The sequence below is a fragment of the Trachemys scripta genome, chromosome 9, assembly GCF_013100865.1.
Source record: "Trachemys scripta elegans isolate TJP31775 chromosome 9, CAS_Tse_1.0, whole genome shotgun sequence".
Classification (NCBI taxonomy): Eukaryota; Metazoa; Chordata; order Testudines; family Emydidae; genus Trachemys; species Trachemys scripta.
This window is the reverse complement of record NC_048306.1, coordinates 103,998,239-104,021,969: the sequence shown is the minus strand read 5'-3', so window position 1 is coordinate 104,021,969 and position 23,731 is coordinate 103,998,239. Positions and strand designations below refer to the sequence as shown.

At 39.3% G+C, this 23,731-nt stretch overlaps 1 protein-coding gene across 1 annotated transcript in view; it reads right to left on the bottom strand.

Annotated features, from left to right (window-relative positions):
• Window positions 1-23,731, bottom strand: part of DLG1 (discs large MAGUK scaffold protein 1) — a gene marked incomplete at its 5' end in the record, with an annotated part of 351,805 nt that overhangs the window by 35,784 nt on the left and 292,290 nt on the right. The window contains 2 exon segments of the mRNA XM_034780811.1: window positions 1,637-1,678; window positions 16,618-16,717. Of these exon segments, the coding sequence (XP_034636702.1) occupies window positions 1,637-1,678; window positions 16,618-16,717 (142 nt within the window).

The following is a 23,731-nucleotide window of genomic DNA, read 5'->3' as shown; positions in this document are numbered from 1 at the left end:
TCACCTATCTAAGACAAAATAGAAGCACTGATGAGTGACTGGAAAACTTAAGAAAACAGCAGCTTTCAAGAGACACTGTCAGGTTAATAAAACCCAGTTTTTTAAGCGTAAATTTACCTATGTGGCTAACATTACCAATTAGTTAACTTTTCTTCATCCTTGCTGTTTCTGTTTTGTATTACTCTGTTTCTACAATACAAAGACTAGTCAGTTTCACTTTTGTTAATAGTTTCTTATCAATTTCACTTTCATTTGCTCAAGAATGCAGCAATATCAGGGTTGCAAACACAGAGAATACTTGTTTGCTTAAAATATTTTCTATTAATGATATTCCTACTAATTAAATTTAGTTTTGTGCCAAAATTGACTTGGCAGTGTCCGTTTAAAAGGATGCAAAGCTCCCAAACTCATTTACCTCTTCTTGACCCATTCCCCACCTTCTATCCAAACTTTATAACAACAGTTCCTAAAATACCTTTCAGGAATTTATACTTGGCAAACAGACAACAGGTGGTGAGCCCTGGCTAAAACTCACAGTGCTAAGGTATGCCTGTCTGTTACCAGGTTCTTCAGCTCTACCAATTTCCTGTATGTTTCATCTATCTGTTCTATTGTACACTATGTCTTGATCCCACAAATCACTGTGTTTGGGACACTCCTGTGCCTGCTTGGAGCCTTAGTAATTTTGTTGTGGGGAGAGGGGGGGTCTGTCTACATGAAATAAATTGCAGGATCGAAGCCCTGAATAGTAATCACTTTGGGAAAGGGACTATCTTTTTAACACAACTTTGTACAGTGCCTAGCACAATGGGGCCCCAAATCCCTGTCTGGGCCTTAAGGTGCTACTGTAATAAAAACAACAACATTTAAACTCAGTCTAGTCTTTAAAATGTATCATGCAATTAGAATGACAGAGTCCAGGGGTTTCATTTAACAACATTAATTCTGGTGCTAAATACTAGCCATGCATTGTATAGCCTTTGAAGACAACTCAAAATAAGCAGCCCTATTTGACAAAACTACTAAGTAAAAGCCTGAAGAGAAGGAGAAATGAACACCAACTCACCCTCACCTTCATTAAAGATATTTACATATCACACTTTTAAAAAAACAAGTATTTCATAATTAAGCATGCAATTATGCCTTGAATTTATCAGCTTACATTGTTAATACAAAACTTACTAAGTGCTTGTCTACAGAAGAAAGTTGCACCGGTTTAACCAAAGGTGAAATTTTAAACCGATTTAGTTAAACTAGTACAAAAGATCAAGTGGACCCTCTCACTTCAGTTTAAACCAAGTTGATTTTGATTCAGTTTAAGTCAATTAGTCACTCTTATACCAAAATAAGAATGTTCACAAGGGGTTCGCACCAGTTCAATTAAATCTATTAGTAAAAATCTATTTAAGTAAAAATGACGCAACTTTGTTTTGACAAGGCCTAAGTACTCTCAGTGATATAAACAGAAAATTTCTCAGCAACTCATCTGAGCAGATAAATATGGATTTCAGTTGGAGCTGATCAGGTGATCTTATTTTATGTATCGTGTGACTATCTGGAAAAAAATACCCAGACAAACCCAAACTTAAAGGTATTAACAACGATTCAAAATAAAGAAGGAACTTATAACACTTACGGTAACTACTTTCACTATCGCTGGCATTAGAGGTTACATGTTCTGAAATTACAACAGAATGGAAAAATAAGGAAAACACACTAAATGACATGGGGTTCAAAAGAAAAACTGACAAACATAATCAAGATGAAAGACAATACTGACACTGATCAAGGATATGAGACCCATAGATAATGCATATAAAAGATATTTCTGATAGCTCTCATCATTTAGCTCAATATTACACAAAAAGAACTGTAGTAATACAGCATTTTTCACATAGAAGTAAGACTATGAAAAAAATATGAATCCACGTTTCACACCCAGTCCTGCAATCCTTGTGCATTTACCTCATGAGGCATTTTTGCTGTGCAAAAGCTGTAGGACTGCATCTTTAAGGTATGTTATTGTCCAAGCTTGTTACTAATGCAGGATGCACTCGAGAGACATGTCACTAATCTTCACAGAGAGTCTAGCAGCAGAAAATAATGGAGTATACACTGAGTATAGTAATTAGTTCAGTAGTAGATACTTTACCTTTTATAGTACGTTAATTAACCCTTTATAATTTATCTGAGGTGCATTGCAGAATTAAGATCTACTTTGTTTTCTGTTTTGCTTTTAAGAACTTAACAGTCTTGTGCCGAGTATCAATGTGGAACTCATGCTTTTCACATAATAACCAACCCATTTTATGGTTTGTTTATCTTAATAAAAATGTGTTGTGTGGTTTATCTTAATTAAAAATTACTGTTTTACCAGATTTGAAAGTTTCTATGCTATATGTTGTTTAAAAGTGAAATATACTTTGCTTTCCATTTTTAGAGACTTATGTACAGCAACAGTTTATTAACGCAGGTGAAGGATTTATTGATGTATTAAACTGACAGTTTAGAGAATGCATAAAGGGTATATAAATCAGCATTTGATACAGATCAAAACAGCAGATGGAAGTTTACATGGGTAGGTTTTTTCTGTGTTCCCTTTGTTATGACTTAAAGAACAATATACATGTTTTAATAAGAATTTTCTCATTCCCTTCCCAGCTCAGCTTCTCATCCTACTTGATCCTACAGTGAATTACTAAACCTGTACTTCTGATACCACAAGCTTGTTGTCATGGAGAGTATTTGTGATCTCACAAATTCAGCATGGCTCTTTCACTCCAAGATCATGAAGAAAGTGGATTATGAAGGAGGGAATCCATGGTTGAAATATAAATAAGCTTTTAGTGATTTAGCAAATATTACAAAAGTAAGTTATGCACAGCATGACAGATAACCTGATTAATGTTTTCAATATAGTGTCTGACCTAGAGGACTGAGTGATAACATAGTGTTTTGCAAACGTATGCTCTGAGGCCCATGTGAATATGTCTATCACAGGGACATTGTTCAGGAAGACTATAGATGTAGCAATGGCATGAGCAGAGTGGGATCAGATCCTTGGTGGTGGTTCCTTGTTATGCAGTTGATAGCAGAGTTGGATACAAGTAGAGGTCCATTTAGATAGTCTCTGGGTTGATACTGCACATCCCTTGGAGCATTCTGTTGTGGAAATAAATAGTCTTGGAGATTTCCAGAAGGGTTTGGTTCTTTCTAAGTAAAACGCTATGGCTCGTCTGACATCAAGTCTATGTAGGATGATCTCTTGTGAGGTCCCATGTGGTTTTGGGTAAAATATGAGAAGCTGTATGGGTTGGCTTAAATGGAATTTCGGATGTGGTCGCAACGTGACCTTATCTTTAGTAAACATGGAGTAAGGGGGCTCTGCCATCACTGCATCGATTTCACTGACCTATCTAGCTGAATGACTTGTGAGATTAGAGGTATCGGTGGGAATGCATACATGAGTGATGTGTCCCATGAGATGAGGAAGGCATTCCCTAGTGACTTGGGTGCTAGTCCTGCCCTGGAGCAGAAAAGTGGACATTTGTGGTTTGTTGCTGATGCAAACAGGTCTACAGATGTAAAGCCCCATTACTGGAATATCGATTGGAGGACACTGTCATGTATTTCCCATTCGTGTCCCTTGGATAAGTGTCTGCTTAGTGTGTCTGCTGTCATATTCTGACACCCCAGGAGCTAAGATGATTATGTTGTAGTGAATGCACCAGTTCCACAATTTCAGGGCCTTGGTGCAGAGTGAATGGGAATGAGGTCCACCTTGGCCATTGTTATAGAACATGCATGCTATATTATCAGTCAGTATGCAGATCGATTCATTCTGTATGATTGGGAGGCAGTGCCTGTACACATTGCATACCGCTCAGAGCTCCAAGAGATTGACGTGGAGCTGAGTTCCATCGCTGACCACTTGCCTTGTATGGAGTACTGGTCTAAGAGAGTGCCACAGCCTATCAGCGACACGTCAGTCGTGATTATTAGTGATAGAGGATCCTGTTGAAAAGGGATTCTTGTGCAGATGTTTTCTGGTTTTGTCCACCACTTTAGTGACACAATGACCTTTGAGGGTACTGTCACTCTTTTGCTTAGATTGTGTTTGCTGGGAGTGTACACAGTGCTCAGCCAGCTCTGCAGGCAAGGCATATGTAATATCGTGTGTCTCACAATGAATGTCGTAGCTGCCATATGACCTAATAGTTGTAGGCAGGCTCTGGCAGATGTTTGAGGGCTGCTGGTGACTGTTGCAACAGTGCCCTCCCCTGTGTGGAATCGAGGTAGGCACTGATGAATTCCAGTTGTTGCACTGGGGTTAGTGTAGATTTCTGTATATTTATATGCAACCGTAGTGTCTGGAACAGTTCAATGGTTGTCTGCACCATGTGTGTCGCTTCTTCCTGAATTGTACCTTTTAGTAGACAATAGTCCAGGTTCAGGAATATCATCACTCCTCTCCTTCATAAGTGGGCCACCACTACTGTGAGGGTTTTTGAAAAAACTGCAAGTGCAATGGAAAGGCCAAAAGATAGTACTCTGTATTAGTAATGGTTGAGCCCTACCGTGAATCTTAAAAATAGTCTGTGAGCTGGGTGTATGATAATATGAAAATAAGCATTTTGGAGGTCGAGGGCTGAAAACCAGTCCCCCTTGTCTAGCGCTGGAATAACTGTGGCCAGTTTGACCATTTTTAATCTGTGATTCTACACAAATTTGTTGAGTTTCCCAAGATCTAAGGCTTGGTCTACATTAAACCCCCAAATCGAACTAAGATACGCAACTTCAGCTACGTGAATAACGTAGCTGAAGTTCGAAGTACCTTAGTTCGAACTTACCTCGGTCCACACGCGGCAGGCAGGCTCCCCCGTCGACTTCGTGGTACTCCTCTCGTCTAGCTGGAGTACCGCAGTCGACGGCGAGCACTTCCTGGTTCGACTTATCGCGTCCAGACAAGACGTGATAAGTCGAACCCAGAACTTCGATTGCCAGCCGCCGAATTAGCGGCTGGGTGTAGACATACCCTAAGAGGGCCTCCATCTGCCATTTTTCTTTTTGATGAGAAAATTATGGGAGTAAAAACCCTTCTCTTTGTATTGAGTTGGAACTTGCTCCACGGCATCCAGTTGTAGGACATGGTTCATTTCCTGTTGTAAAAGGTGCTTGTGAGAAGGGTCCCCCAAGAGGTACAGAGAAGGCTGTAGGGTAGGGGATAAGGAGAGGAAGGGGATGGCATAACCCGATTTTATAACTCCAGTACCCATTGGTCCATTGTTATTACTGCCCAAGCATGGTAAAACGGGTGCAGGCGGTCGCCAAAAGGTTGGATAGGAGTATCTGACAGCACAGTATTGTGGGGGAGAATGTTCAGACCCTCGACCAAGATTTTAAAACTGTGGCTTGGTAGTAGATGGTTGTGAGGACGAGGACTGAGTTTGAGGAGGCCTACGTCTTTGTGAGCATTGTTTATTTCTATTCTGGTCAAACTGCTGTTGTTGTGGGCGATGGAAAGAGGTGTCTCTGCCCTTTTGATACGGTGTGTACCAGCGTTGCTTATTAGGCCTAAAGTGCGCAGGGTGGCCTGAGAATCCTTCATAGTGTGAAGGACGTCATCCATTTTTGCAGAGAAGAGCTTCTCCTGATCGAAAGGGAGATCCTCCACTTGAGTTGGAGCTCTTTTGGAATACTGGACGATTGTAACCATAAGACCCTGCGCATTATGACAGCTGTGGCCGTCGTTCTTGCAGCAGTGTCTGCTATACCCATCGAGGCCTGTAAAGCCATACGGGCAATTAGTTGTCCCTCGTTCAAGATGGCAGTGAACTTGGGGCATTTTTCTTCTAATAGAACCTCAAGGAATTCTTGTAGTTTACTGTAGTTGTCAAAGTTGTACTTTGCAAGAGGGGCTGAGAAATTGGTGCGATGGTTGGCAGCTTCCACCACCAGGGAGTTAGGTTGTAGGTGGGAGAAGAGAAAGTCCATCCCTGCAGCTGGTACAAAGTACTTCCTGTCAGCTCTTTTACTTGTAGGTGGTATGGTTGTGGGGGTCTGCCTAATATTTTTCTGCTGGCTCCATTATGGCATCATTGATGGGGACTGCAATTTTGGATGAAGTGGATGTCTGTAGGATATGTAGCAGCTTGTGCTGGATTTCTTGCACCTCGTTAAGTGGGATGTCTTGGCTGGTGGCTACTCTTTTAAAGAGTTCCTGAAATTGTTTCAGGTCATCTACTGTAGTTGGAGGCGGTGGTCTGATGGCTTCATCAGGGGAGGAAGATGAATTATGAGCTGGCAAAATGCCTTCCTGGTCTGAGCCTTCTTCCTCTTCATATTCCATGCCTTTGGGTGCTTCCGACTGGGAAGGTGGAGGAGGGCGAATTTCCCCTCAGGCTGGAGTCAAGGGTCTAGGATAGTGGGCCCTATATGGCTCCCAGGGGGGCTACTGCAGAGGGAAAGGCATCAGTGGGCGAATCCAGGGCTGCCCGTACCATTGTTGCATCTCTCGAGGTTGGCGGGACTTGGTCTTAATGGCCTCACATGGAGGTCTCCTCTCCATGGGTGAAGAGTGCTGGGAAGAGAACCGGCTCCCACATGTCCTCTTCATCATCGCTGGAGAGAGGCTGGGGAGCAGGTGAAGTGGTTAGCTGCTCCATTAGTTGGCGTGGCGATCCCTCAGTGCTGAGCACTGGCAACCGGGGTACCGAAGAAACTGCTGTGTCTTTCTGGTGTAGAAACCGTTGCGGAGCTATGTGCTTCTGTGGTGGTGCCGTTGGTGCTGATGCGGTCAGAGCCGTTTTCGGGCTGTCCATAGGTGCCAACGTGGATGGCATTGCCTGTGGTACCGCTCTCAGTACTGACTCCCACACCAGGGTGGTCAGTGCCATGCAGGAGGAGAGTCTTGACTCCGTTACAGAGTGGAGGGGCTCGGCAGAGGTCCACAAATGGACAGTGACAGAGATGCCCGGAGCCTCAAAGATGCTCTCTCTACTCGAGCTCAGCACCAAGGATAGCGACCTCGCCGGGGACCTTTCTTTCTCTGACTGACCCTATAAGGGGAGATCGCAGCTCACTTCCTGGATTATTTGGAAGACTAAGCACCCAATTAGCAGAGGTTTTGTTCAGGGAACCATCTGCTGATGTTGATTTTTGTACCTGAAGAGGAGGCTGAAGGGACTTTTCCATCAAAATCATCTTGAGGTGGAGAACTTGATCATGCCTTGCCCTGGCTTTAAAGTTGCTGCAATGGGCCTATTTTTGAGGGATATGGGTCTTCCCCAAACAACGTACACACGATGAGTGTCCATCTGAGATGGGTATCACCTCACAAGAAGAGTCACATCGTTTAAACCTGGGCAAGCCAGGCATCGTGACCGTTAAAGTTTCCCAACGGGGAAAGAGTGGGAAAAATAACAAAAGAGAATATCTATAATAATATTTTTTTAAAAGAACAATAACTAACTAAACTAGACTTACTAAGCTACAGCTAATCTAACTTTTTCTACAGAGAGGAAAAAATGAAGAGGCAGCATGGCCAGTGAGCTCCGTCTGCAGCCCAGGACAGTTGAGAAGGAACTGAATGGGTCGGGTTGTGCGTGCACTACATGAGGTGCTAATGGTACCACAAGAGGACTACTGCACATGTGCACCCCGACCGAGCTTTACTACTGAAAATCTCTAATCTGCAGCACAGGAACACACCAACACTTAAAGTGGAGCACCCACAGGGACACTACTTGAAGAAGAATAAAGAGAGATGAAAGTCTACCTATAGAGCGTGAAAAAATTGCATCCTGCAGAGGACACAACAAGCAGTATTGTTGGAGACACCATTTCATCAATTTACTAGACTAACCAGTTGTGCATGCGGTGTTGTTATAGCTGTGTTGGTCCCAGGATATTAGAGAGACAAGGTGGGTGAGGTAATATCTTTTATTGGACCAGCTTTTATTGGTGAGAGAAACAAGCTTTTGAGCTTACAGAGAGCTCAGTGGTGAAGAAGAGCTCTGTGTAAGCTCGAAAGCTTGTCTCTCTCACCAACACAAGTTAGTCCAATAAAAGATATTACCTCACCCACCTTGTCTCTATAACCACCAGTAGCGTGACACTATAGTAATGGGCATAAGAACATAAGAATGGCCATACCGGGTCAGACCAAAGGTCCATCTAGCCCAGTATCCTGTCTACCGACAGTGGCCAATGCCAGGTGCCTCAGAGGGAGTGGACCTAACAGGCAATGATAAAGTGATCTCTCTCCTTTCATCCATCTCCATCCTCTGACAAACAGAGGCTAGGGACACCATTCCTTACCCATCCTGGCTAACAGCCATTAATGGACTTAACCACCATGAATTTATCCAGTTCTCTTTTAAACGCTGTTATAATCCTAGCCTTCACAATCTCCTCAGGTAAGGAGTTCCACAAGTTGACGGTGCACTGTGTGAAGAACTTCCTTGTATTTGTTTTAAACCTGCTGCCTATTAATTTCATTTGGTGACCCCTAGTTCTTGTATTATGGGAATAACTAAATAACTTTTCCTTATCCACTTTCTCCACATCACTCATGATTTTATATATCTCTATCATATCCTCCCTTAGTCTCCTGTTTTCAAAGCTGAAGAGTCCTAGCCTCTTTAATCATTCCTCATATGGGACCTGTTCCAAACCCCTAATCATTTTAGTTGCCCGTTTCTGAACCTTTTTTAGTGCCGGTATATCTTTTTTGAGATGAGGAGACCACATCTGTATGCAGTATTCGAGATGTGAGCGTACCATCGATTTATATAAGGGCAATAATATATTCTCAGTCTTATTCTCTATCCCCTTTTTAATGATTCCTAACATCCTGTTTGCTTTTTTGACCGCCTCTGCACACTGCGTGGATGTCTTCAGAGAACTATCCACGATGACTCCAAGATCTTTTTCCTGACTTCTTGTAGCTAAATAGCCCCCATCATATTGTATGTATAGTTGGGGTTATTTTTTCCAATGTGCATTACTTTACATTTATCCACATTAAATTTCATTTGCCATTTTGTTGCCCAATCACTTAGTTTTGTGAGATCTTTTTGAAGTTCGTCACAGTCTGCTTTGGTCTTAACTATCTTGAGCAGTTTAGTATCATCTGCAAACTTTGCCACCTCACTGTTTATGAGGACTGACCCTTGGGGAACACCACTAGTTACCCTTCTCCATTCTGAGAATTTACCATTAATTCCTACCCTTTGTTCCCTGTCTTTTAACCAGTTCTCAATCCATGAAAGGACTTTCCCTTTTATCCCATGACAGCTTAATTTACGTAAGAGCCTTTGGTGAGGGACCTTGTCAAAGGCTTTCTGGAAATCTAAGTACGCTATGTCCACTGGATCCCCCTTGTCCACATGTTTGTTGGCCCCTTCAAAGAACTCTAATAGATTAGTAAGACACGATTTCCCTTTACAGAAACCATGTTGACTATTGCTCAACAGTTTATGTTTTTCTGTGTATCTGACAATTTTATTCTTAACTACTGTTTCGACTAATTTGCCCGGTACCGACGTTAGACTTACCAGTCTGTAATTGCCGGGATCATCTCTAGAGCCCTTTTTAAATATTGGCGTTACATTAGCTAACTTCCAGCCATTGGGTACAGAAGCCGATTTAAAGGACAGGTTACAAACCTTAGTTAATAGTTCCGCAACTTCACATTTGCGTTCTTTCAGAACTCTTGGGTGAATGCCATCTGGTCCTGGTGACTTGTTAATGTTAAGTTTATCAATTAATTCCAAAACCTCCTCTAGTGACACTTCAATCTGTGACAGTTCCTCAGATTTGTCACCTACAAAAGCCGGCTCAGGTTTGGGAATCTCCCTAACATCCTCAGCTGTGAAGACTGAAGCAAAGAATCCATTTAGTTTCTCCGCAATGACTTTATTGTCTTTAAGCGCTCCTTTTGTATCTTGATCATCAAGGGGCCCCACTGGTTGTTTAGCAGGCTTCCAGCTTCTGATGTACTTAAAAAACATTTTGTTATTACCTTTTGAGTTTTTGGCTAACTGTTCTTCAAACTCCTCTTTGGCTTTTCTTATTACATTCTTGCACTTAATTTGGCAGTGTTTATGCTCCTTTCTATTTGTCTCACTAGGATGTGACTTCCACTTTTTAAAGGAAGTCTTTTTATATCTCACCGCTTCTTTTACATGGTTGTTAAGCCAAGGTGGCTCTTTTTTAGTTCTTTTACTGTGTTTCTTAATTTGGGGTATACATTGAAGTTAGGCCTCTATTATGGTGTCATTAAAAAGTGCCCATGCAGCTTGCAGGGATTTCACTTTAGTCACTGTACTTTTTAACTTCTGTCTAACTAACCCCCTCATTTTTGCATAGTTCCCCCTTTTGAAATTAAATGCCACAGTGTTGGGCTGTTGAGATGTTCTTCCTACCACAGGAATGTTGAATGCTATTGTATTATGGTCACTATTTCCAAGCGGTCCTGTTATAGTTACCTCTTGGACCAGCTCCTGCGCTCCACTCAGGACTAAATCTAGAGTTGCCTCTCCCCTTGTGGGTTCCCGTACCAGCTACTCCATGAAGCAGTCATTTAAAGTATTGAGAAATTTTATCTCTGCATTTTGTCCTGAAGTGAAATGTTCCCAGTCACTATGGGGATAATTGAAATCCTCCACTATTATTGAGTTCTTAATTTTGATAGCCTCTCTAATTTCCCTTAGCATTTCATCATCACTATCACTGTCCTGGTCAGTGGTCAGGTGGTCTATAATAGATCCCTAATGTTATATTATTAGAGCATGAAATGTCTATCCATAGAGATTCTATGGAACATGTGGATTCACTTAAGGTTTGTACTTCCTTTGATTCTACATTTTCTTTCACATATAGTGCCACTCCCCCCCTCCCCCCTCCGCACGACCTGTTCTGTCCTTCCGATATATTTTGTACCTCGGAATGATTGTGTCCCATTGATTGCTCTCAGTCCACCAGGTTTCTGTGATGCCTATTATATCAATATCCTCATTTATCACAAGGCACTCTAGTTCACCCATCTTATTATTTAGACTTCTAGCATTTGAGTACAAGCACTTTAAAAACTTGTCACTGTTTATTTGTCTGCCCTTTTCTGATGTATCAGATTCTTTTTTACGTGAATGTTTATCATCTGATCTGGCCCTTATATTATCCTCTTCCTTCCTCTGCTCCTGACTATAACCTGGAGATTCTCTACCATTAGACTCTCTCCTAAGAGAAGTCTCCGTCCGATCCACATGCTCCTCTGCAGCAGTCAGCTTTCCCCCATCTCCTAGTTTAAAAACTGCTCTACAACCTTTTTAATGTTTAGTGCCAGCAGTCTGGTTCCACTTTGGTTTAGGTGGAGCCCATCTCTCCTGTATAGGCTCCCCCCATCCCAAAAGTTTCCCCAGTTCCTAATGAATGTAAACTCCTCCTCTCTACACCGTCGTCTCAGCCACGCATTGAGACTCTGAAGTTCTAACTGCCTACCTGGTCCTGCGCATGGTAGTGGGAGCATTTCTGAGAATGCCACCATAGAAGTCCTGGATTTCAGTCTCTTCCCTAGCAGCCTAAATTTGGCCTCCAGGATTAGGGTTAGGGCATGAGTTGTAAAGGTGCAGGACTGCAGGGCTTAATATCAGCCATGAGAAGAGGAGGAGATCCAACTAGCAAAGACTGCAGGAAAATCATCAATATCATTGTGAAAAGTATATACATTTACTATGCAAGGAGTTATGTATGTGTATTAGAAAATTATGTTCTTAAGCATGTAAGTTAAAAGCAGTTCACCAAAAGATGACAATTAGATAGATTCCTCCAGATAGGAGATAAGAAACACGTATCTCTCTGTTGGGATATAAATTAAGCATTTTAAGCTAACACAATGGATATCCATTTACAAATGAAGTCAAACATTTATGAAGAGATATGAATTCAACAGGGTTTTAGCTTCTTAATGAGTAAAGACAATGAACGTTCGAGGTATTTCTAGAAGGCAAAGAGGGCACTGTGGCATCCTGCACCTACAAACTAAAAAGACAGTATGTTTGTTTTCATAGAAGGAGGGGCTCAGCCAATTTTGGTTGAAAACAACGAACAGGACTTTGGGCGAGAGAAAATTCTTTAGATAGGAGGTTAACCAGTTAGTTAAGTTTTGTCTCTAGATAGTGATGTTATGATTTTGTTTTATATGTAACCATTTGTTTTCAATATCCTTCTTCACTCTCATGTGCATCACTGGTCTTTGATAATAAACTTATTCTTGTTTTCACTGTAAGTGTATCTAACTGCTGTGTTAAATTTGCAAATGAATTTTAGTTCTGCTGTTTTTCTTTGAAGTCTGTTTCTGAAGTTTTTTTGTTCAATGATAGTGACTTTTAAATCTGTAATAGAATGACCAGGGAGATTGAAGTGTTCACTTACTGGCTTATGTATGTTACCATTCCTGATGTCCGATTTGTGTCCATTTATTCTTTTGCGGAGGGACTGGGAGTGGCTGGCTCATTACAGAAGCAGCTTTTCCTCTCCTGGAATTGACACCTCCTCATCTATTATTGGGAGTGGACTACTTCCACCCTGATTGAATTGGCCCTGTCAACACTGGTTCTCCACTTGTGAAGTAACTCCCTGCTCTTCATGTATCAGTATATAATGCCTGCATCTGTAACTTTCACTCTATGCATCTGAAGAAGTGAGGTTTTTACCCACGAAAACTTATGCCCAAATAAATCTGTTAGTCTTTAAGGTGCCACCAGACTCCTTGTTGTTTTTGTAGATGCAGACTAACACGGCTACCCCCTGATACTAAGTGCTGTGTGTTAAGCAAAGTGCTGGTCTTGAGCTGAATCTTACAACCTGGTGTGTACTGTTCCTTTGAGAATATCAGGCCCAGTGCATGAATGTTCAGTGGATAAAGGTCTGGACCAGTGGTTCTCAAACTTTTGTACTGGTGACCCCTTTCACAGAACAAGCTTCTGAGTGCAACCCTTCCCCCCTTATAAATTAAAAACACTTGTAAAAATATTTAACACTATTATAAATGCTGGAGCTGAAGCGGGGTTTGGGGTGGAGGCTGACAACTCGCAACCCCCCAGGTAATAACCTCACAACCCCCTGAGCGGTCATGAACCCCAGTTTGAGAACCCCTGGTCTGGACACAGGGAATGTTCCAAGTATTCAGGGGTTGGTGTGTGCATCTTGCTACCTGTACAGAGAGAATGAGGACTATGGAGGCCTGGAAGGTAGTGCTTGTGCTGCCAGAAGGTCTTCATTTCAGGAAGCAGTTCCACAGCAAGCACACACAAGACCCTTGTGTTATGTGAAGGGGTAAGTAACACTTCGTTATACACTTTTCCACACCATTCATGATTTTATAGACCTCTATCATACCCCCCTCCACCTTAGTCATGTCCGAAACTGAACAGTTCCAGTTTTTGTAATCTCTCCTCAGAAGGAAGCAATTTCATACTCCTAAACATTTTTGTTACTGTTCTCTGTATTTTTTCCAATTCTAATATATCTTTTTGGAGATGGGGCAACCAGAACTGCAAACACTATTCAAAGAATGGGCGTACCATGGATTTATATAGTGGCATTATTATATTTTCTTATTCTTTTTATCTATCCCTTTCCTAATTGTTCCTAACATTCTGGTAGCTTTTTTGACTGCTGCTGCACACAGAACTATCCACAATGACTAGATCATCTCTTTTTTGAGAGATAACTGTTATTTTAAACCCTATCATTTTGTATGTATAATTGCGATTATGTTTTCCAATGTGCATTACTTTGCATTTATCAACATTGAATTTCATCTGCCATTCTGTTGACCAGTCACCCACAGTCAGCTTTGGACTTAACTATCTTCAGTGACAGTATCATCTGCAAACTTTACCACGTTACTGTTTATCTCCTTTTTCAGATCATTTATGAATAAGCCTAAGATTTAGTCACGGGTATTTTTGGTAAAAGTCATGGACAGGTCACGGGCAATAAATAAAAATTCACGGCCCATGACCTGTCCATGACTCTAACCAAAAATACCTGACTAAATCTCTACTTCTGGGGTCCTGCTGCTCTGGGGGCCCCCTGTTCCAGAGCAGGGAGTTGACTGACCACCGGCTGCTGCTCCTGGGGACCACTATCCATTCGGCCACCCCATGCTGCTGCTCCAGCCACCCTGGGACCGCTTCTACTTGGGCTGTCCCCAGGGCACCCCCAGAACTGCTGCTTGAGAGTTCCCCGGAGCCAGCCACACCAGCTGCTGTTCTGGCAGTCCCTGGAGCTAGCTGCCTGGGGCCACCCGAGCAGCGGCCGGTGTGGATGCCCCGGGGACCGCTGCTAAGATGCTCCCCGGGGCTGCTGCTTGGGCCATCCCTGGGACCAGCCACACCTCCGTTGCTCGAGTGGCCCTGAAGTGAGCTGCACTAGCCACTGCGGAAGTCATGGAGGTCGCAGAAAGTCACGGAATCCATGACTTCTGTGACCTCCATGAAAAAATCACAGCCTTATTCATGAATATGTTGAACACTGGTGCAAGTACAAATCCTTGGGGGACTTTGCTATTTACCTCTCTCCACTGTGAAAACTGACCATTTATTCCTATCTTTTAACCAGTTAATGATCCAAGAGAGGACCTTCCCTCTTATCCCATGACTGCTTACTTTGCTTAAGAGCCATGGTGAGAGACCTTGTTAAAAGCTTTCTGAAAGTCCAAGAACACTATATCCACTGTATCACCCTTGTCCACGTTTATTGATCCCCTCAAAGAATTCTAATAGGTTGGTAGAACAGAAAGTTAGTACTCACCGGAATGTTTTGTCTGTGGCCTCAGAGCTTTACCCGTCCAGAAGTATGAGATAATTTGTGTGTCTTGATCACCAATATTTTAAAACTAAGCTAGTAAATTTTAACTTTACCCGCAAATTTCATCCTTTGTTGGATTATCATGCTAGTGCTGCCTGAACACCCAGACAATTATACATAGATAGGTCTACTAAAGTATTTGGTAGTTTTTAAAAACTTGCTATGATTTAAATTACAAAACTAAATTATTCAAAACGTGGCCATTACTAATCCAGCATTACTTATCTAGCATCCCCAATACTATTATTCTTCATGTAATAAAACGGACATGGCTTTGTAGGAACTGAAAGTGATACTTATTCAAGACATGTAACCCCCTTACTGTATGATCAGTATTCTTATGTGAGTACCACATAAAAGCCAAAATAGATCAGATAGAACCTCCTTCCCATCTTATCTTTGTCAGAATGCATTTTCCATCACATAAGAGAAAATGAAGCTATTTTTACTGCTGCTAATTTTAAAATATGTAAAGGCATTTTAGTAGTAGCAGCCATTAAAAATACAATATTCTACAATAATGATTAAAAGAACTGAAGGGAATAAGCATTATTGCAGTGGTGTGGATCATAACTGTAGACTACTGTATTTAAAAAAAAAATTAATGGTAAAGCCAATATAAAAATGACGTACTAGAAAAGATACATTAACTAGTTCAGAGAGAGTAGTCATTATCTGTGACATAGAGTATATTTGGGTAAACTTCTAAACCAAAAATAAAATGTGGTTGTTACCTAAATTAAATGAAGTAGCAAGATCTTAAAAGATAAAACCAAAGAATGTTACAAATTAAGAAAATTCTATAAAACACTTTGCAATAATTAACCTCCTTATGTCAGCAGAGCAATACCATCAGTTTCAAAATGGATCTATAAAAATTAAGTTTACAGATGGAGGTTAAATATAACTTGGGAGTATTTTGATCACTTACTCAGGCCTTTTGATCCCATGTCGTCAGGGATCTCCTGTAGAGTAGTCCCCAGAGGGCAAGCAATAAAAAGATAATCACAAAAAAAAAATAACTGTCAGTAATGTATAAAACTGGCGCTACGATAAGAGACAGTTTCAAGAACATTACAGGGAGACATAGATCTACAGAAATTTTTTTCACAGTCAGCTCCTAGGATTTAAAATGGCTAGCAGCTGAAGTGTTATCAGTGATGAAAAAGGCAGAGGGAGTTTATAATAGGCGAAGATCTGAACATCAACTTTATTTTTATTGTAAAAATAAGATTTCTGTTTCAAAAATACTTTTTTCCAATGAAGGCAATAAAGAATTAAAAAGAAACATCCTTAAAATTAGGACAGTATTACAATTAAAGATTAAAATAGAACAAATTTCAAAGAACCAGTCTAAAGTGACTGGTTATAGTTCATTTATAATCCGAGTAACAGTTTTACAGCAGTGCACTCTCTATGAAGTTATTGATAAGGTACAATTAACAGAGTAACAGAACTTAGTTATCACCTCCAGTTACGCACATAATCATCATCCCACAGTCCCATCCAGTTCACGATGAACAAGGTTGCTCTTGGATTCCAAGAACAGTTAGGATGTACTGTAACAGCACATGAATCAAATTTATTGATTTAAAAGGCTGTTTTGTCATTCGCATTGTTTGAGTTCCATTAACCTGTTGCAGCTCTTGAAACTGTCTCCAAGGTAACACCCTACTGGAAGCTAGCAGGCCCTTTGGTGTGTGTGTGTGTTTTTCTCTCCATTGGATTCCACGTACTTACGGTCAATATCACTGGTTTCTTGCTCACTCTGGTCCTTGTTCTTGTAGAAGGGAAATTTTCGGGAAAAGAGGTTCTTTTTACGCTTGTCATTGAATGACTGCTGAAGAAGAGAAGGAGGGGCAAAACAAAGGATGTCTAATGTCTGTGTGTACAAAGGCCCAGCCCCAGCAGCTTTGTGGAAGCTGACTCCTATAACCACATGATGCAGTTTATATTTTAATTTATCATCATCACCCCACCTCATCAGAAATAGAGTGGGCTTTTGGTTATGCTCAAACCCTCAATATTTTGAATGTTAACTACTGAAAGAATTGGAAAGCTGGTAACCATGGTTTATCATCTGTAGCCTTATGCTTCATAATTCAGATCCTTTGTGAAGAGAAAAAAGTGAGAGCCAGTAGGCTGCTAAAGCCATCAAAAGTAAAACCCATTTGATAAATAGAATGGAGGAAGTCACAGATATTAGCTAGTACAGGGATAACCAGGTATTCACAGCATTATCTGCTTGTAAAGGCACAACTATATATTTGAATGACAGCCAATGTATATGAAAGCAAAATAATTAAATGCTGATACTACTTCCAGGAAAAAGAGTGTTGAAAATAACAATTTTACAAAAACAATAGTTTTGTCCGCTTAAAACATTCATCATCATTTAAAAAAAAATCTCTGCGTTTTCCTTAAATCTTCTGCATCAGCAATTCCTCACAAATTCATGGCAAGAAATGAACATTGCAGTGGGAAAGTCCACATCCCAGTGCCAAGATCCATTCTTAACACATACTTGTTTCATTTGTTCAGATTGTTAATTTTTCTTCAGCATTGTGGGGATGGGACACAGAGGTGGAACTGACATTTTAGAAATCAGACACTGCAAAGCTCAGGATGGTGTTTAGCAAGAATTAGGAATTCTGGTATTGATGTTGCTGAAGGATTTGTACAGCTCAGATGCTTTATCCTGATTTAGTGAGGATTTTTTTTTACTCACAATTTTTTTTCCATTTGAGCTCAAGCTATTATTACAATCCTAGGCTACTTTACAAATAAGATGAATATACATCTTTATGTACATTGTATGTGGAAGGTGGCAACATAGATTTAACTAAAATTGGTGATGTCTACTGCTGAAAATATGATGGAAGCCTCCCATCCTTACAGTGTAGTTCTATTCTGGAAAGTGACTATATTAAAATGGAACCTTACTGTGCACAACTGCTCCCTGTATCATTAAGTGACTTGTTTAATAAGCAGTCAGTCAATGTGCTTCATCTGGCCTGCAGAACTTCTGTTACTGGTGATGATGTGAAAGGAGTGGCTGAGTTTGCAGAGTTTATTTCTAAATTAAAAACGTGATACGGAAACTGTGCCAGAAGCATGGGGCAACACAATGCCATTTCTACAGAGCCATTTTTCAAAGTAAATTCTTCAAAAGAAAGTACTGGTTTTCAGTTCATGCTATAAGGATTCTATTAATAGTTATTTCTAGGATCTACAGCATAACTGCAATATGTTTTGTCCATTATATTTTATCCAGTTTGATCATATCCTCCCTTAATCACAATATGATCCAGGTGAAGGTAAGCCTTATTGGAAGAAACATGTACAAAGTGCTTTTTTCTTCCCTACCATTACACCATGTGGAAGGAGATATAGCAGCAATTAGGGGGTCAGGCAGTGCTTTGCTTCTTTGACTTGCTGTGCTCTTTTTTCAGGGCTAGTGCACAACCAGCACAATGATAAGCTTGGCATTTATTCAGTGAATGCCTGCAGTGTATCATGTAGTTTGCACTCTACTACAATGTTCACAGCCTTTCCGGCCATCTGTTTTAACACAGACTTATTTAGCAATGTCAGATGCTGGAGGATGAACTGATGTCACCACTGCCGCTGTTAAAATAATGTATTTTGTTATTTAAATATTACCAAGTGCAAAAAAGGCATATGGTACCAGTGGAGCACAATAAGGCCTGTCAGAGAAGGGAAGAGTTCTGGAAAAAACAGCACTAAAAATATTAAGTAGGAAGTTCATAAAACCCCTTAATTGGCTGGCATCAGTGACTAGGAAAACTAGTATTCAGCTGTGAGAAGTATCATCCTGACATATGGGCACGAGAACTGGCACCTAACCAATCATATGTTTGCATGAACTACAGGTGGTATGGGCAGGATTCTCGGCTATGATCCTCTTGAGCTTCAGTATCTAAGCTGATGGCAGCAAGTCATTGCTACTTCAGCACAGAGGTCCATCAATCATTCTTAAAATTGAAATTAACCCTAGCTCTCACGTACACCAAGCATGTAACATGGATTTCCACAAACAGAGGTCTCACATAACAAATACAACTTGCAGCATGAGGGAAAGGCCACCATGGAGCATAACTCAGACAAAATGTCTCAACTTCAAAAGAAGAACATTATGGAAAGCTCTGACAAAATTTTGGTGCAAGTCAAATAAGACAGAAAGATTTAGCTATTTTTGACAATAAGAACAATGCAGTGGTGCTTTTAATGCACTTCTGGCAGAATACTCATTTTTGTTTAGCTACCTTTTAAAAATATTTGATAAAACTAATCTTTGATTTGACTTCCTCTACAGTAAATTTTATTGACTTAAAACCATTTAACAATAATTTCATATACTGCATGTATAATGGTCAGAGTCAGTTTCATTGCAAAATAAATAGTAATAATGTACTGATTTTAAATAAAACATTAGCCAAAAGATGATTTAAAAAAAAAAGATATGATTATAAAGGCTAGAGAGAATTGCTCATTAGTCGTAGGCACATTAATTTTATAAATATTTCATAAACCCATTGCAAATTATGGATAGATTACACAAGAAAGAATTTGTTAAACACAGAAGAAGCACAAGCAAAATGAGATAAATGTGTATATTAAAAGAATAGACAAGAAACATGATATTCATGCAAGCTCCAGTTTCTCAGTTTTCCTTAGACTAAATGGAATTGGCATTTTAATGTTTTCTCTCATTAATATTATATTTAGAGCTGCAATATTTACTTTATCATTACATAGAATCCTTTAAATAAGAATTCTTGATACATGTCAAAGTAATATAATATAATACATATGTGAAATACTGCAGGTAGATATCTTTCATACAGTTACATTGGGGGAAAATACCCAATGACAATTATAGTGAGGTACTAAGGGTATTTTAAAGAGAAACTGAAATATTAAAATTTTCAGCTGAAGCAAAAGACTATGAACAGTTTAAGATTAATGAGTGCTTGGAACAGGAAATGTTATTATAGAGAAAGAAATGCAGTCTCTATCAATGGCAAGCGTAGTTTGTTTTTCCACTCAGTATTTCATGCATATTTTTGGTGCTGTGTTAGTACACAGTGAATGTGTACAAACTTTGTTACAGTCAACATACAAGACTATGATTTAAATACATAGTTAAGTTACAAAAACATGCGATTATCTTCTCAAGGAATATGCTGTATGGTAATGTTTTGCAAAATTATTCTAATTTAATTAAAAACAATCACTACAAATATTTAAATGTCTAAAAATGTTCCTTTTGCAACTATCACAGGTTGAGGATGTCAGTTACAAGTAACGTGAAAAACTTGAAAATTAACGTATAACTTTATCACTGTAAAAAAAAGTCATCTCCTCAATGGTAAAATGTTAAATGCTATAAAATTAAAGAGTAAATTCAAAATATATAAAAATTACGGCACCCTCAGTTGGCATGGTATAATATTCCAATACGTAATTTTGCATGTACAAACTGAAAAAATATAAATAATGATCAGAGTAAGTCTCAAGGCAATACTAAATTTGGCCATCAGAAAGACACTAAGGGTATTTGTTTCCATTTAAAACAGACTATGTGCAAAAATGCAGATACACATTTAAGTGCATTTTACTATTAATACAACTAATTAAAACTTTCAATATGTAACATGGGCATAGCATGCATTATCTAGTAAGCAGGTACCCAAACAGGCACTGTTTAAACTGCTCTGTTGAAAGCACTGATTAAACAAAATTCTTTTGAGGTTGCTCAGTTGAAGATATGCCTAACAGTACACCAAATTATCTTACAAATACCAATGAAAGGCACATTGCATCTGCTGACAGGAACCATGTAGTAAAAGAAAGCAGAAGTTGGTCCAATAAAGATAAGTCCTGTTTTATCAGGACTATATATTCATATTCTTATTACCTTGTCCCTTCAATTTGATTCTGTGAATTTACACAAATCATATAAAGCAAATGATAATATCTAACTTACTAAGTAAACACAATTAAAAAGGCTTCAGAGTAGCAGCCGTGTTAGTCTGTAGCCGCAAAAAGAACAGGAGTACTTGTGGCACCTTAGAGACTAACAAATTTATTTTTAGCAGATGGTGTAGTTTCTTTAGGTAATCCTCAGTGGGGTAATGGCCTGTAGAATTGGTGTTAGAGAGCTGTCTAGCAGCTTCTTGGTCATATTCCAAATTTGTTAGTCTTTAAGGTGCCACAAGTACTCCTGTTCTTTTTACAATTAAAAAGAAATCTTTGGGATCTATAGCAGTAGCCTACTCTGGATATTACTGCATTAGCTCTCTCCACTTTTAAAATGATTATAATAAATAACTAGTGTATTTATTTCCAAAGAATTATAAAGCATATTTTGGCTAAAATGTCAACACATTAGTAATTTAGGTAAATCCTTAAACTGAACATGTATTTTAGCTATGCTTGTTAGCATATCAATAGTTGTTGAAGATCTGGAAACATCTGTTACAATCCCTATTTTAAGGGGTTTGATTTGACTAAAACTGGAGTATTTAGGAAAGATATGGACAAATTGGAGAAAGTTCAGAGAAGAGCAACAAAAATGATTAAAGGTCTAAAAAACATGATCTATGAGGGAAGACTGAAAAAGTAGGGTTTGTTTAGTCTCAAGAAAAGGAGACTGGGAGGGGACATAACAGCAGTTTTCAAGTACATAAAAGGTTGTTACAAGGAGGAGGGAGAAAAATTGTTCTCCTTAACCACTAAGAATAGGACAAGAAGCAATGGGCTTAAATTGCAGCAAGGGCGGTTTAGGTTGGACTTTAGGAAAAACTTTCTGTCAGGGTAGTTAAGCATTGGAATAAATTACCAGGGAGGTTGTAGAATCTCCATCATGGGATGTTTTTAAAAGCAGGTTAGACAAACACCTGTCAGGGATGGTCTAGATAATACTTAGTCCTGCCATGAGTGCAGAGGACTGGACTATATAACCTCTTGTAGTTCCTTCCAGTTTTACGATTCTATGATTCACTCAGGGCTCAAAATGAGCTAAATCATTGCAGAATATAATTATATTCTAAAATTTGAAAAATGGTGAGGCTATCTTAAAAATAGTAGTAACAGATTTTTCCTGAGACTATTTTGGATGGTCATGCATTACAATTCTGTTTTCTGAGCATTTGTAATAATTTGGTGAAACATTAGTTTCCTAAATATTACCTCAGGGTGAATGTTTACCATTTTTTCCTCTAAAACAGTTTTTGACATGCATAAACTGCCCTTCAGTTTCTGATGAACCAATAACAAATGAATCAATAAATGTTAACCTAGAGTTTTTGTTAACTGACAATGAGAATCTCTCACATAGTCCTTAAGTGACTCAAAATGTAGGTTTATTATCCTCAGACAGACCTACTGACAAAAACTCTTTAGACTTCTTCATTATTAAAGGTTTCAGAGTAGCAGCCGTGTTAGTCTGTATCCGCAAAAAGAAGAACAGGAGTACTTGTGGCACCTTAGAGACTAACAAATTTATTAGAGCATAAGCTTTCGTGGATGAAGTCCACGAAAGCTTATGCTCTAATAAATTTGTTAGTCTCTAAGGTGCCACAAGTACTCCTGTTCTTCTTTTTTCATTATTAAAGAAATACTGTATAGGGTAGCCACTGTTTAAAATGAAGGAGCAAAGTCACTCTCTCCTCCAAAAGAGACCATTAAGGCTCTGGTCCCATTAAAGACCCATAGCTTTCAAATACTACATGATTTTTTTTTTTTTTTTGGCATTAATCTATCACTATATAGGACCATTTCTATTTATGGCCCTCTCTGAATATTGTATTAACAACAACATTCACTCCTAACCTAGTTTTTCAGACACATTTGGGAACACTGGCAAAACTGAATCAGACTTGTTTATAAAATTACTAGAGCTGTCGATTAATCATAGTTAACTCACGCGATTAATCGCTATTAACTGCAGTTTTAATTGCACTATTAAATAATAAAATACCAATTGAAACTTATTAAATATTGTGGATGTTCTTCTACATTTTCATATATATTGTATTCTGTGTTATAATTGAAATAAAAGTGTATATTATTTTTGCTTACAAATATTTGCACTGTAAAAATTATAAACAAAATAAATAGTATTTTTCAAATCACTTCATACAAGTACTGTAGCGCAATCTTTTTGTCGTGAAAGTACAACTTACAAATGTAGATTTTTTTTTGTTACATGAGTGCACTCAAAAACAAAACAACGTAAAACTTCAGAGCCTACAAGTCCACTCAGTCCTACTTCTTGTTCAGCCAATCAGTAAGATAAACAAGTCTGTTTACATTTACAGGCGATAATGCTGCCCCTATTCTTATTTACGACACACAAAAAGTGAGAACAGGCATTTGGCATCACACTTTTGTAGCCGGAATTGCAAGGTATTTACATGCCAGATATGCTAACCATTTGTATGCCCCTTCATGCTACAGCCACCATTCCAGAGGACATGCTTCCTCGCTGATGACGCCCATTAAAAAAATAAGTGTTAATTAAATTTCTGACTGAACTCCTTGGGGAGGAATTATATATCCCCTGCTCTGTTTTACCCACATTCTGCCATATATTTCCTGTTATACAGTCTCGGATAATGACCCAGCACATATTGTTCATTTTAAGAACACTTTCACTCCAGATTTGACAAAACACAAAGAAGGTACCAATGCACTCGACCCAAGGTTTAAGAATCTGAAGTGTCATCCAAAATCTGAGAGGGATGAGGTGTGGAGAATGCTTTTAGAAGTCTTAAAAGAGCAACACTTGGATGCGGAAACTACAGAATCCGAACCACCGAAAAAGAAA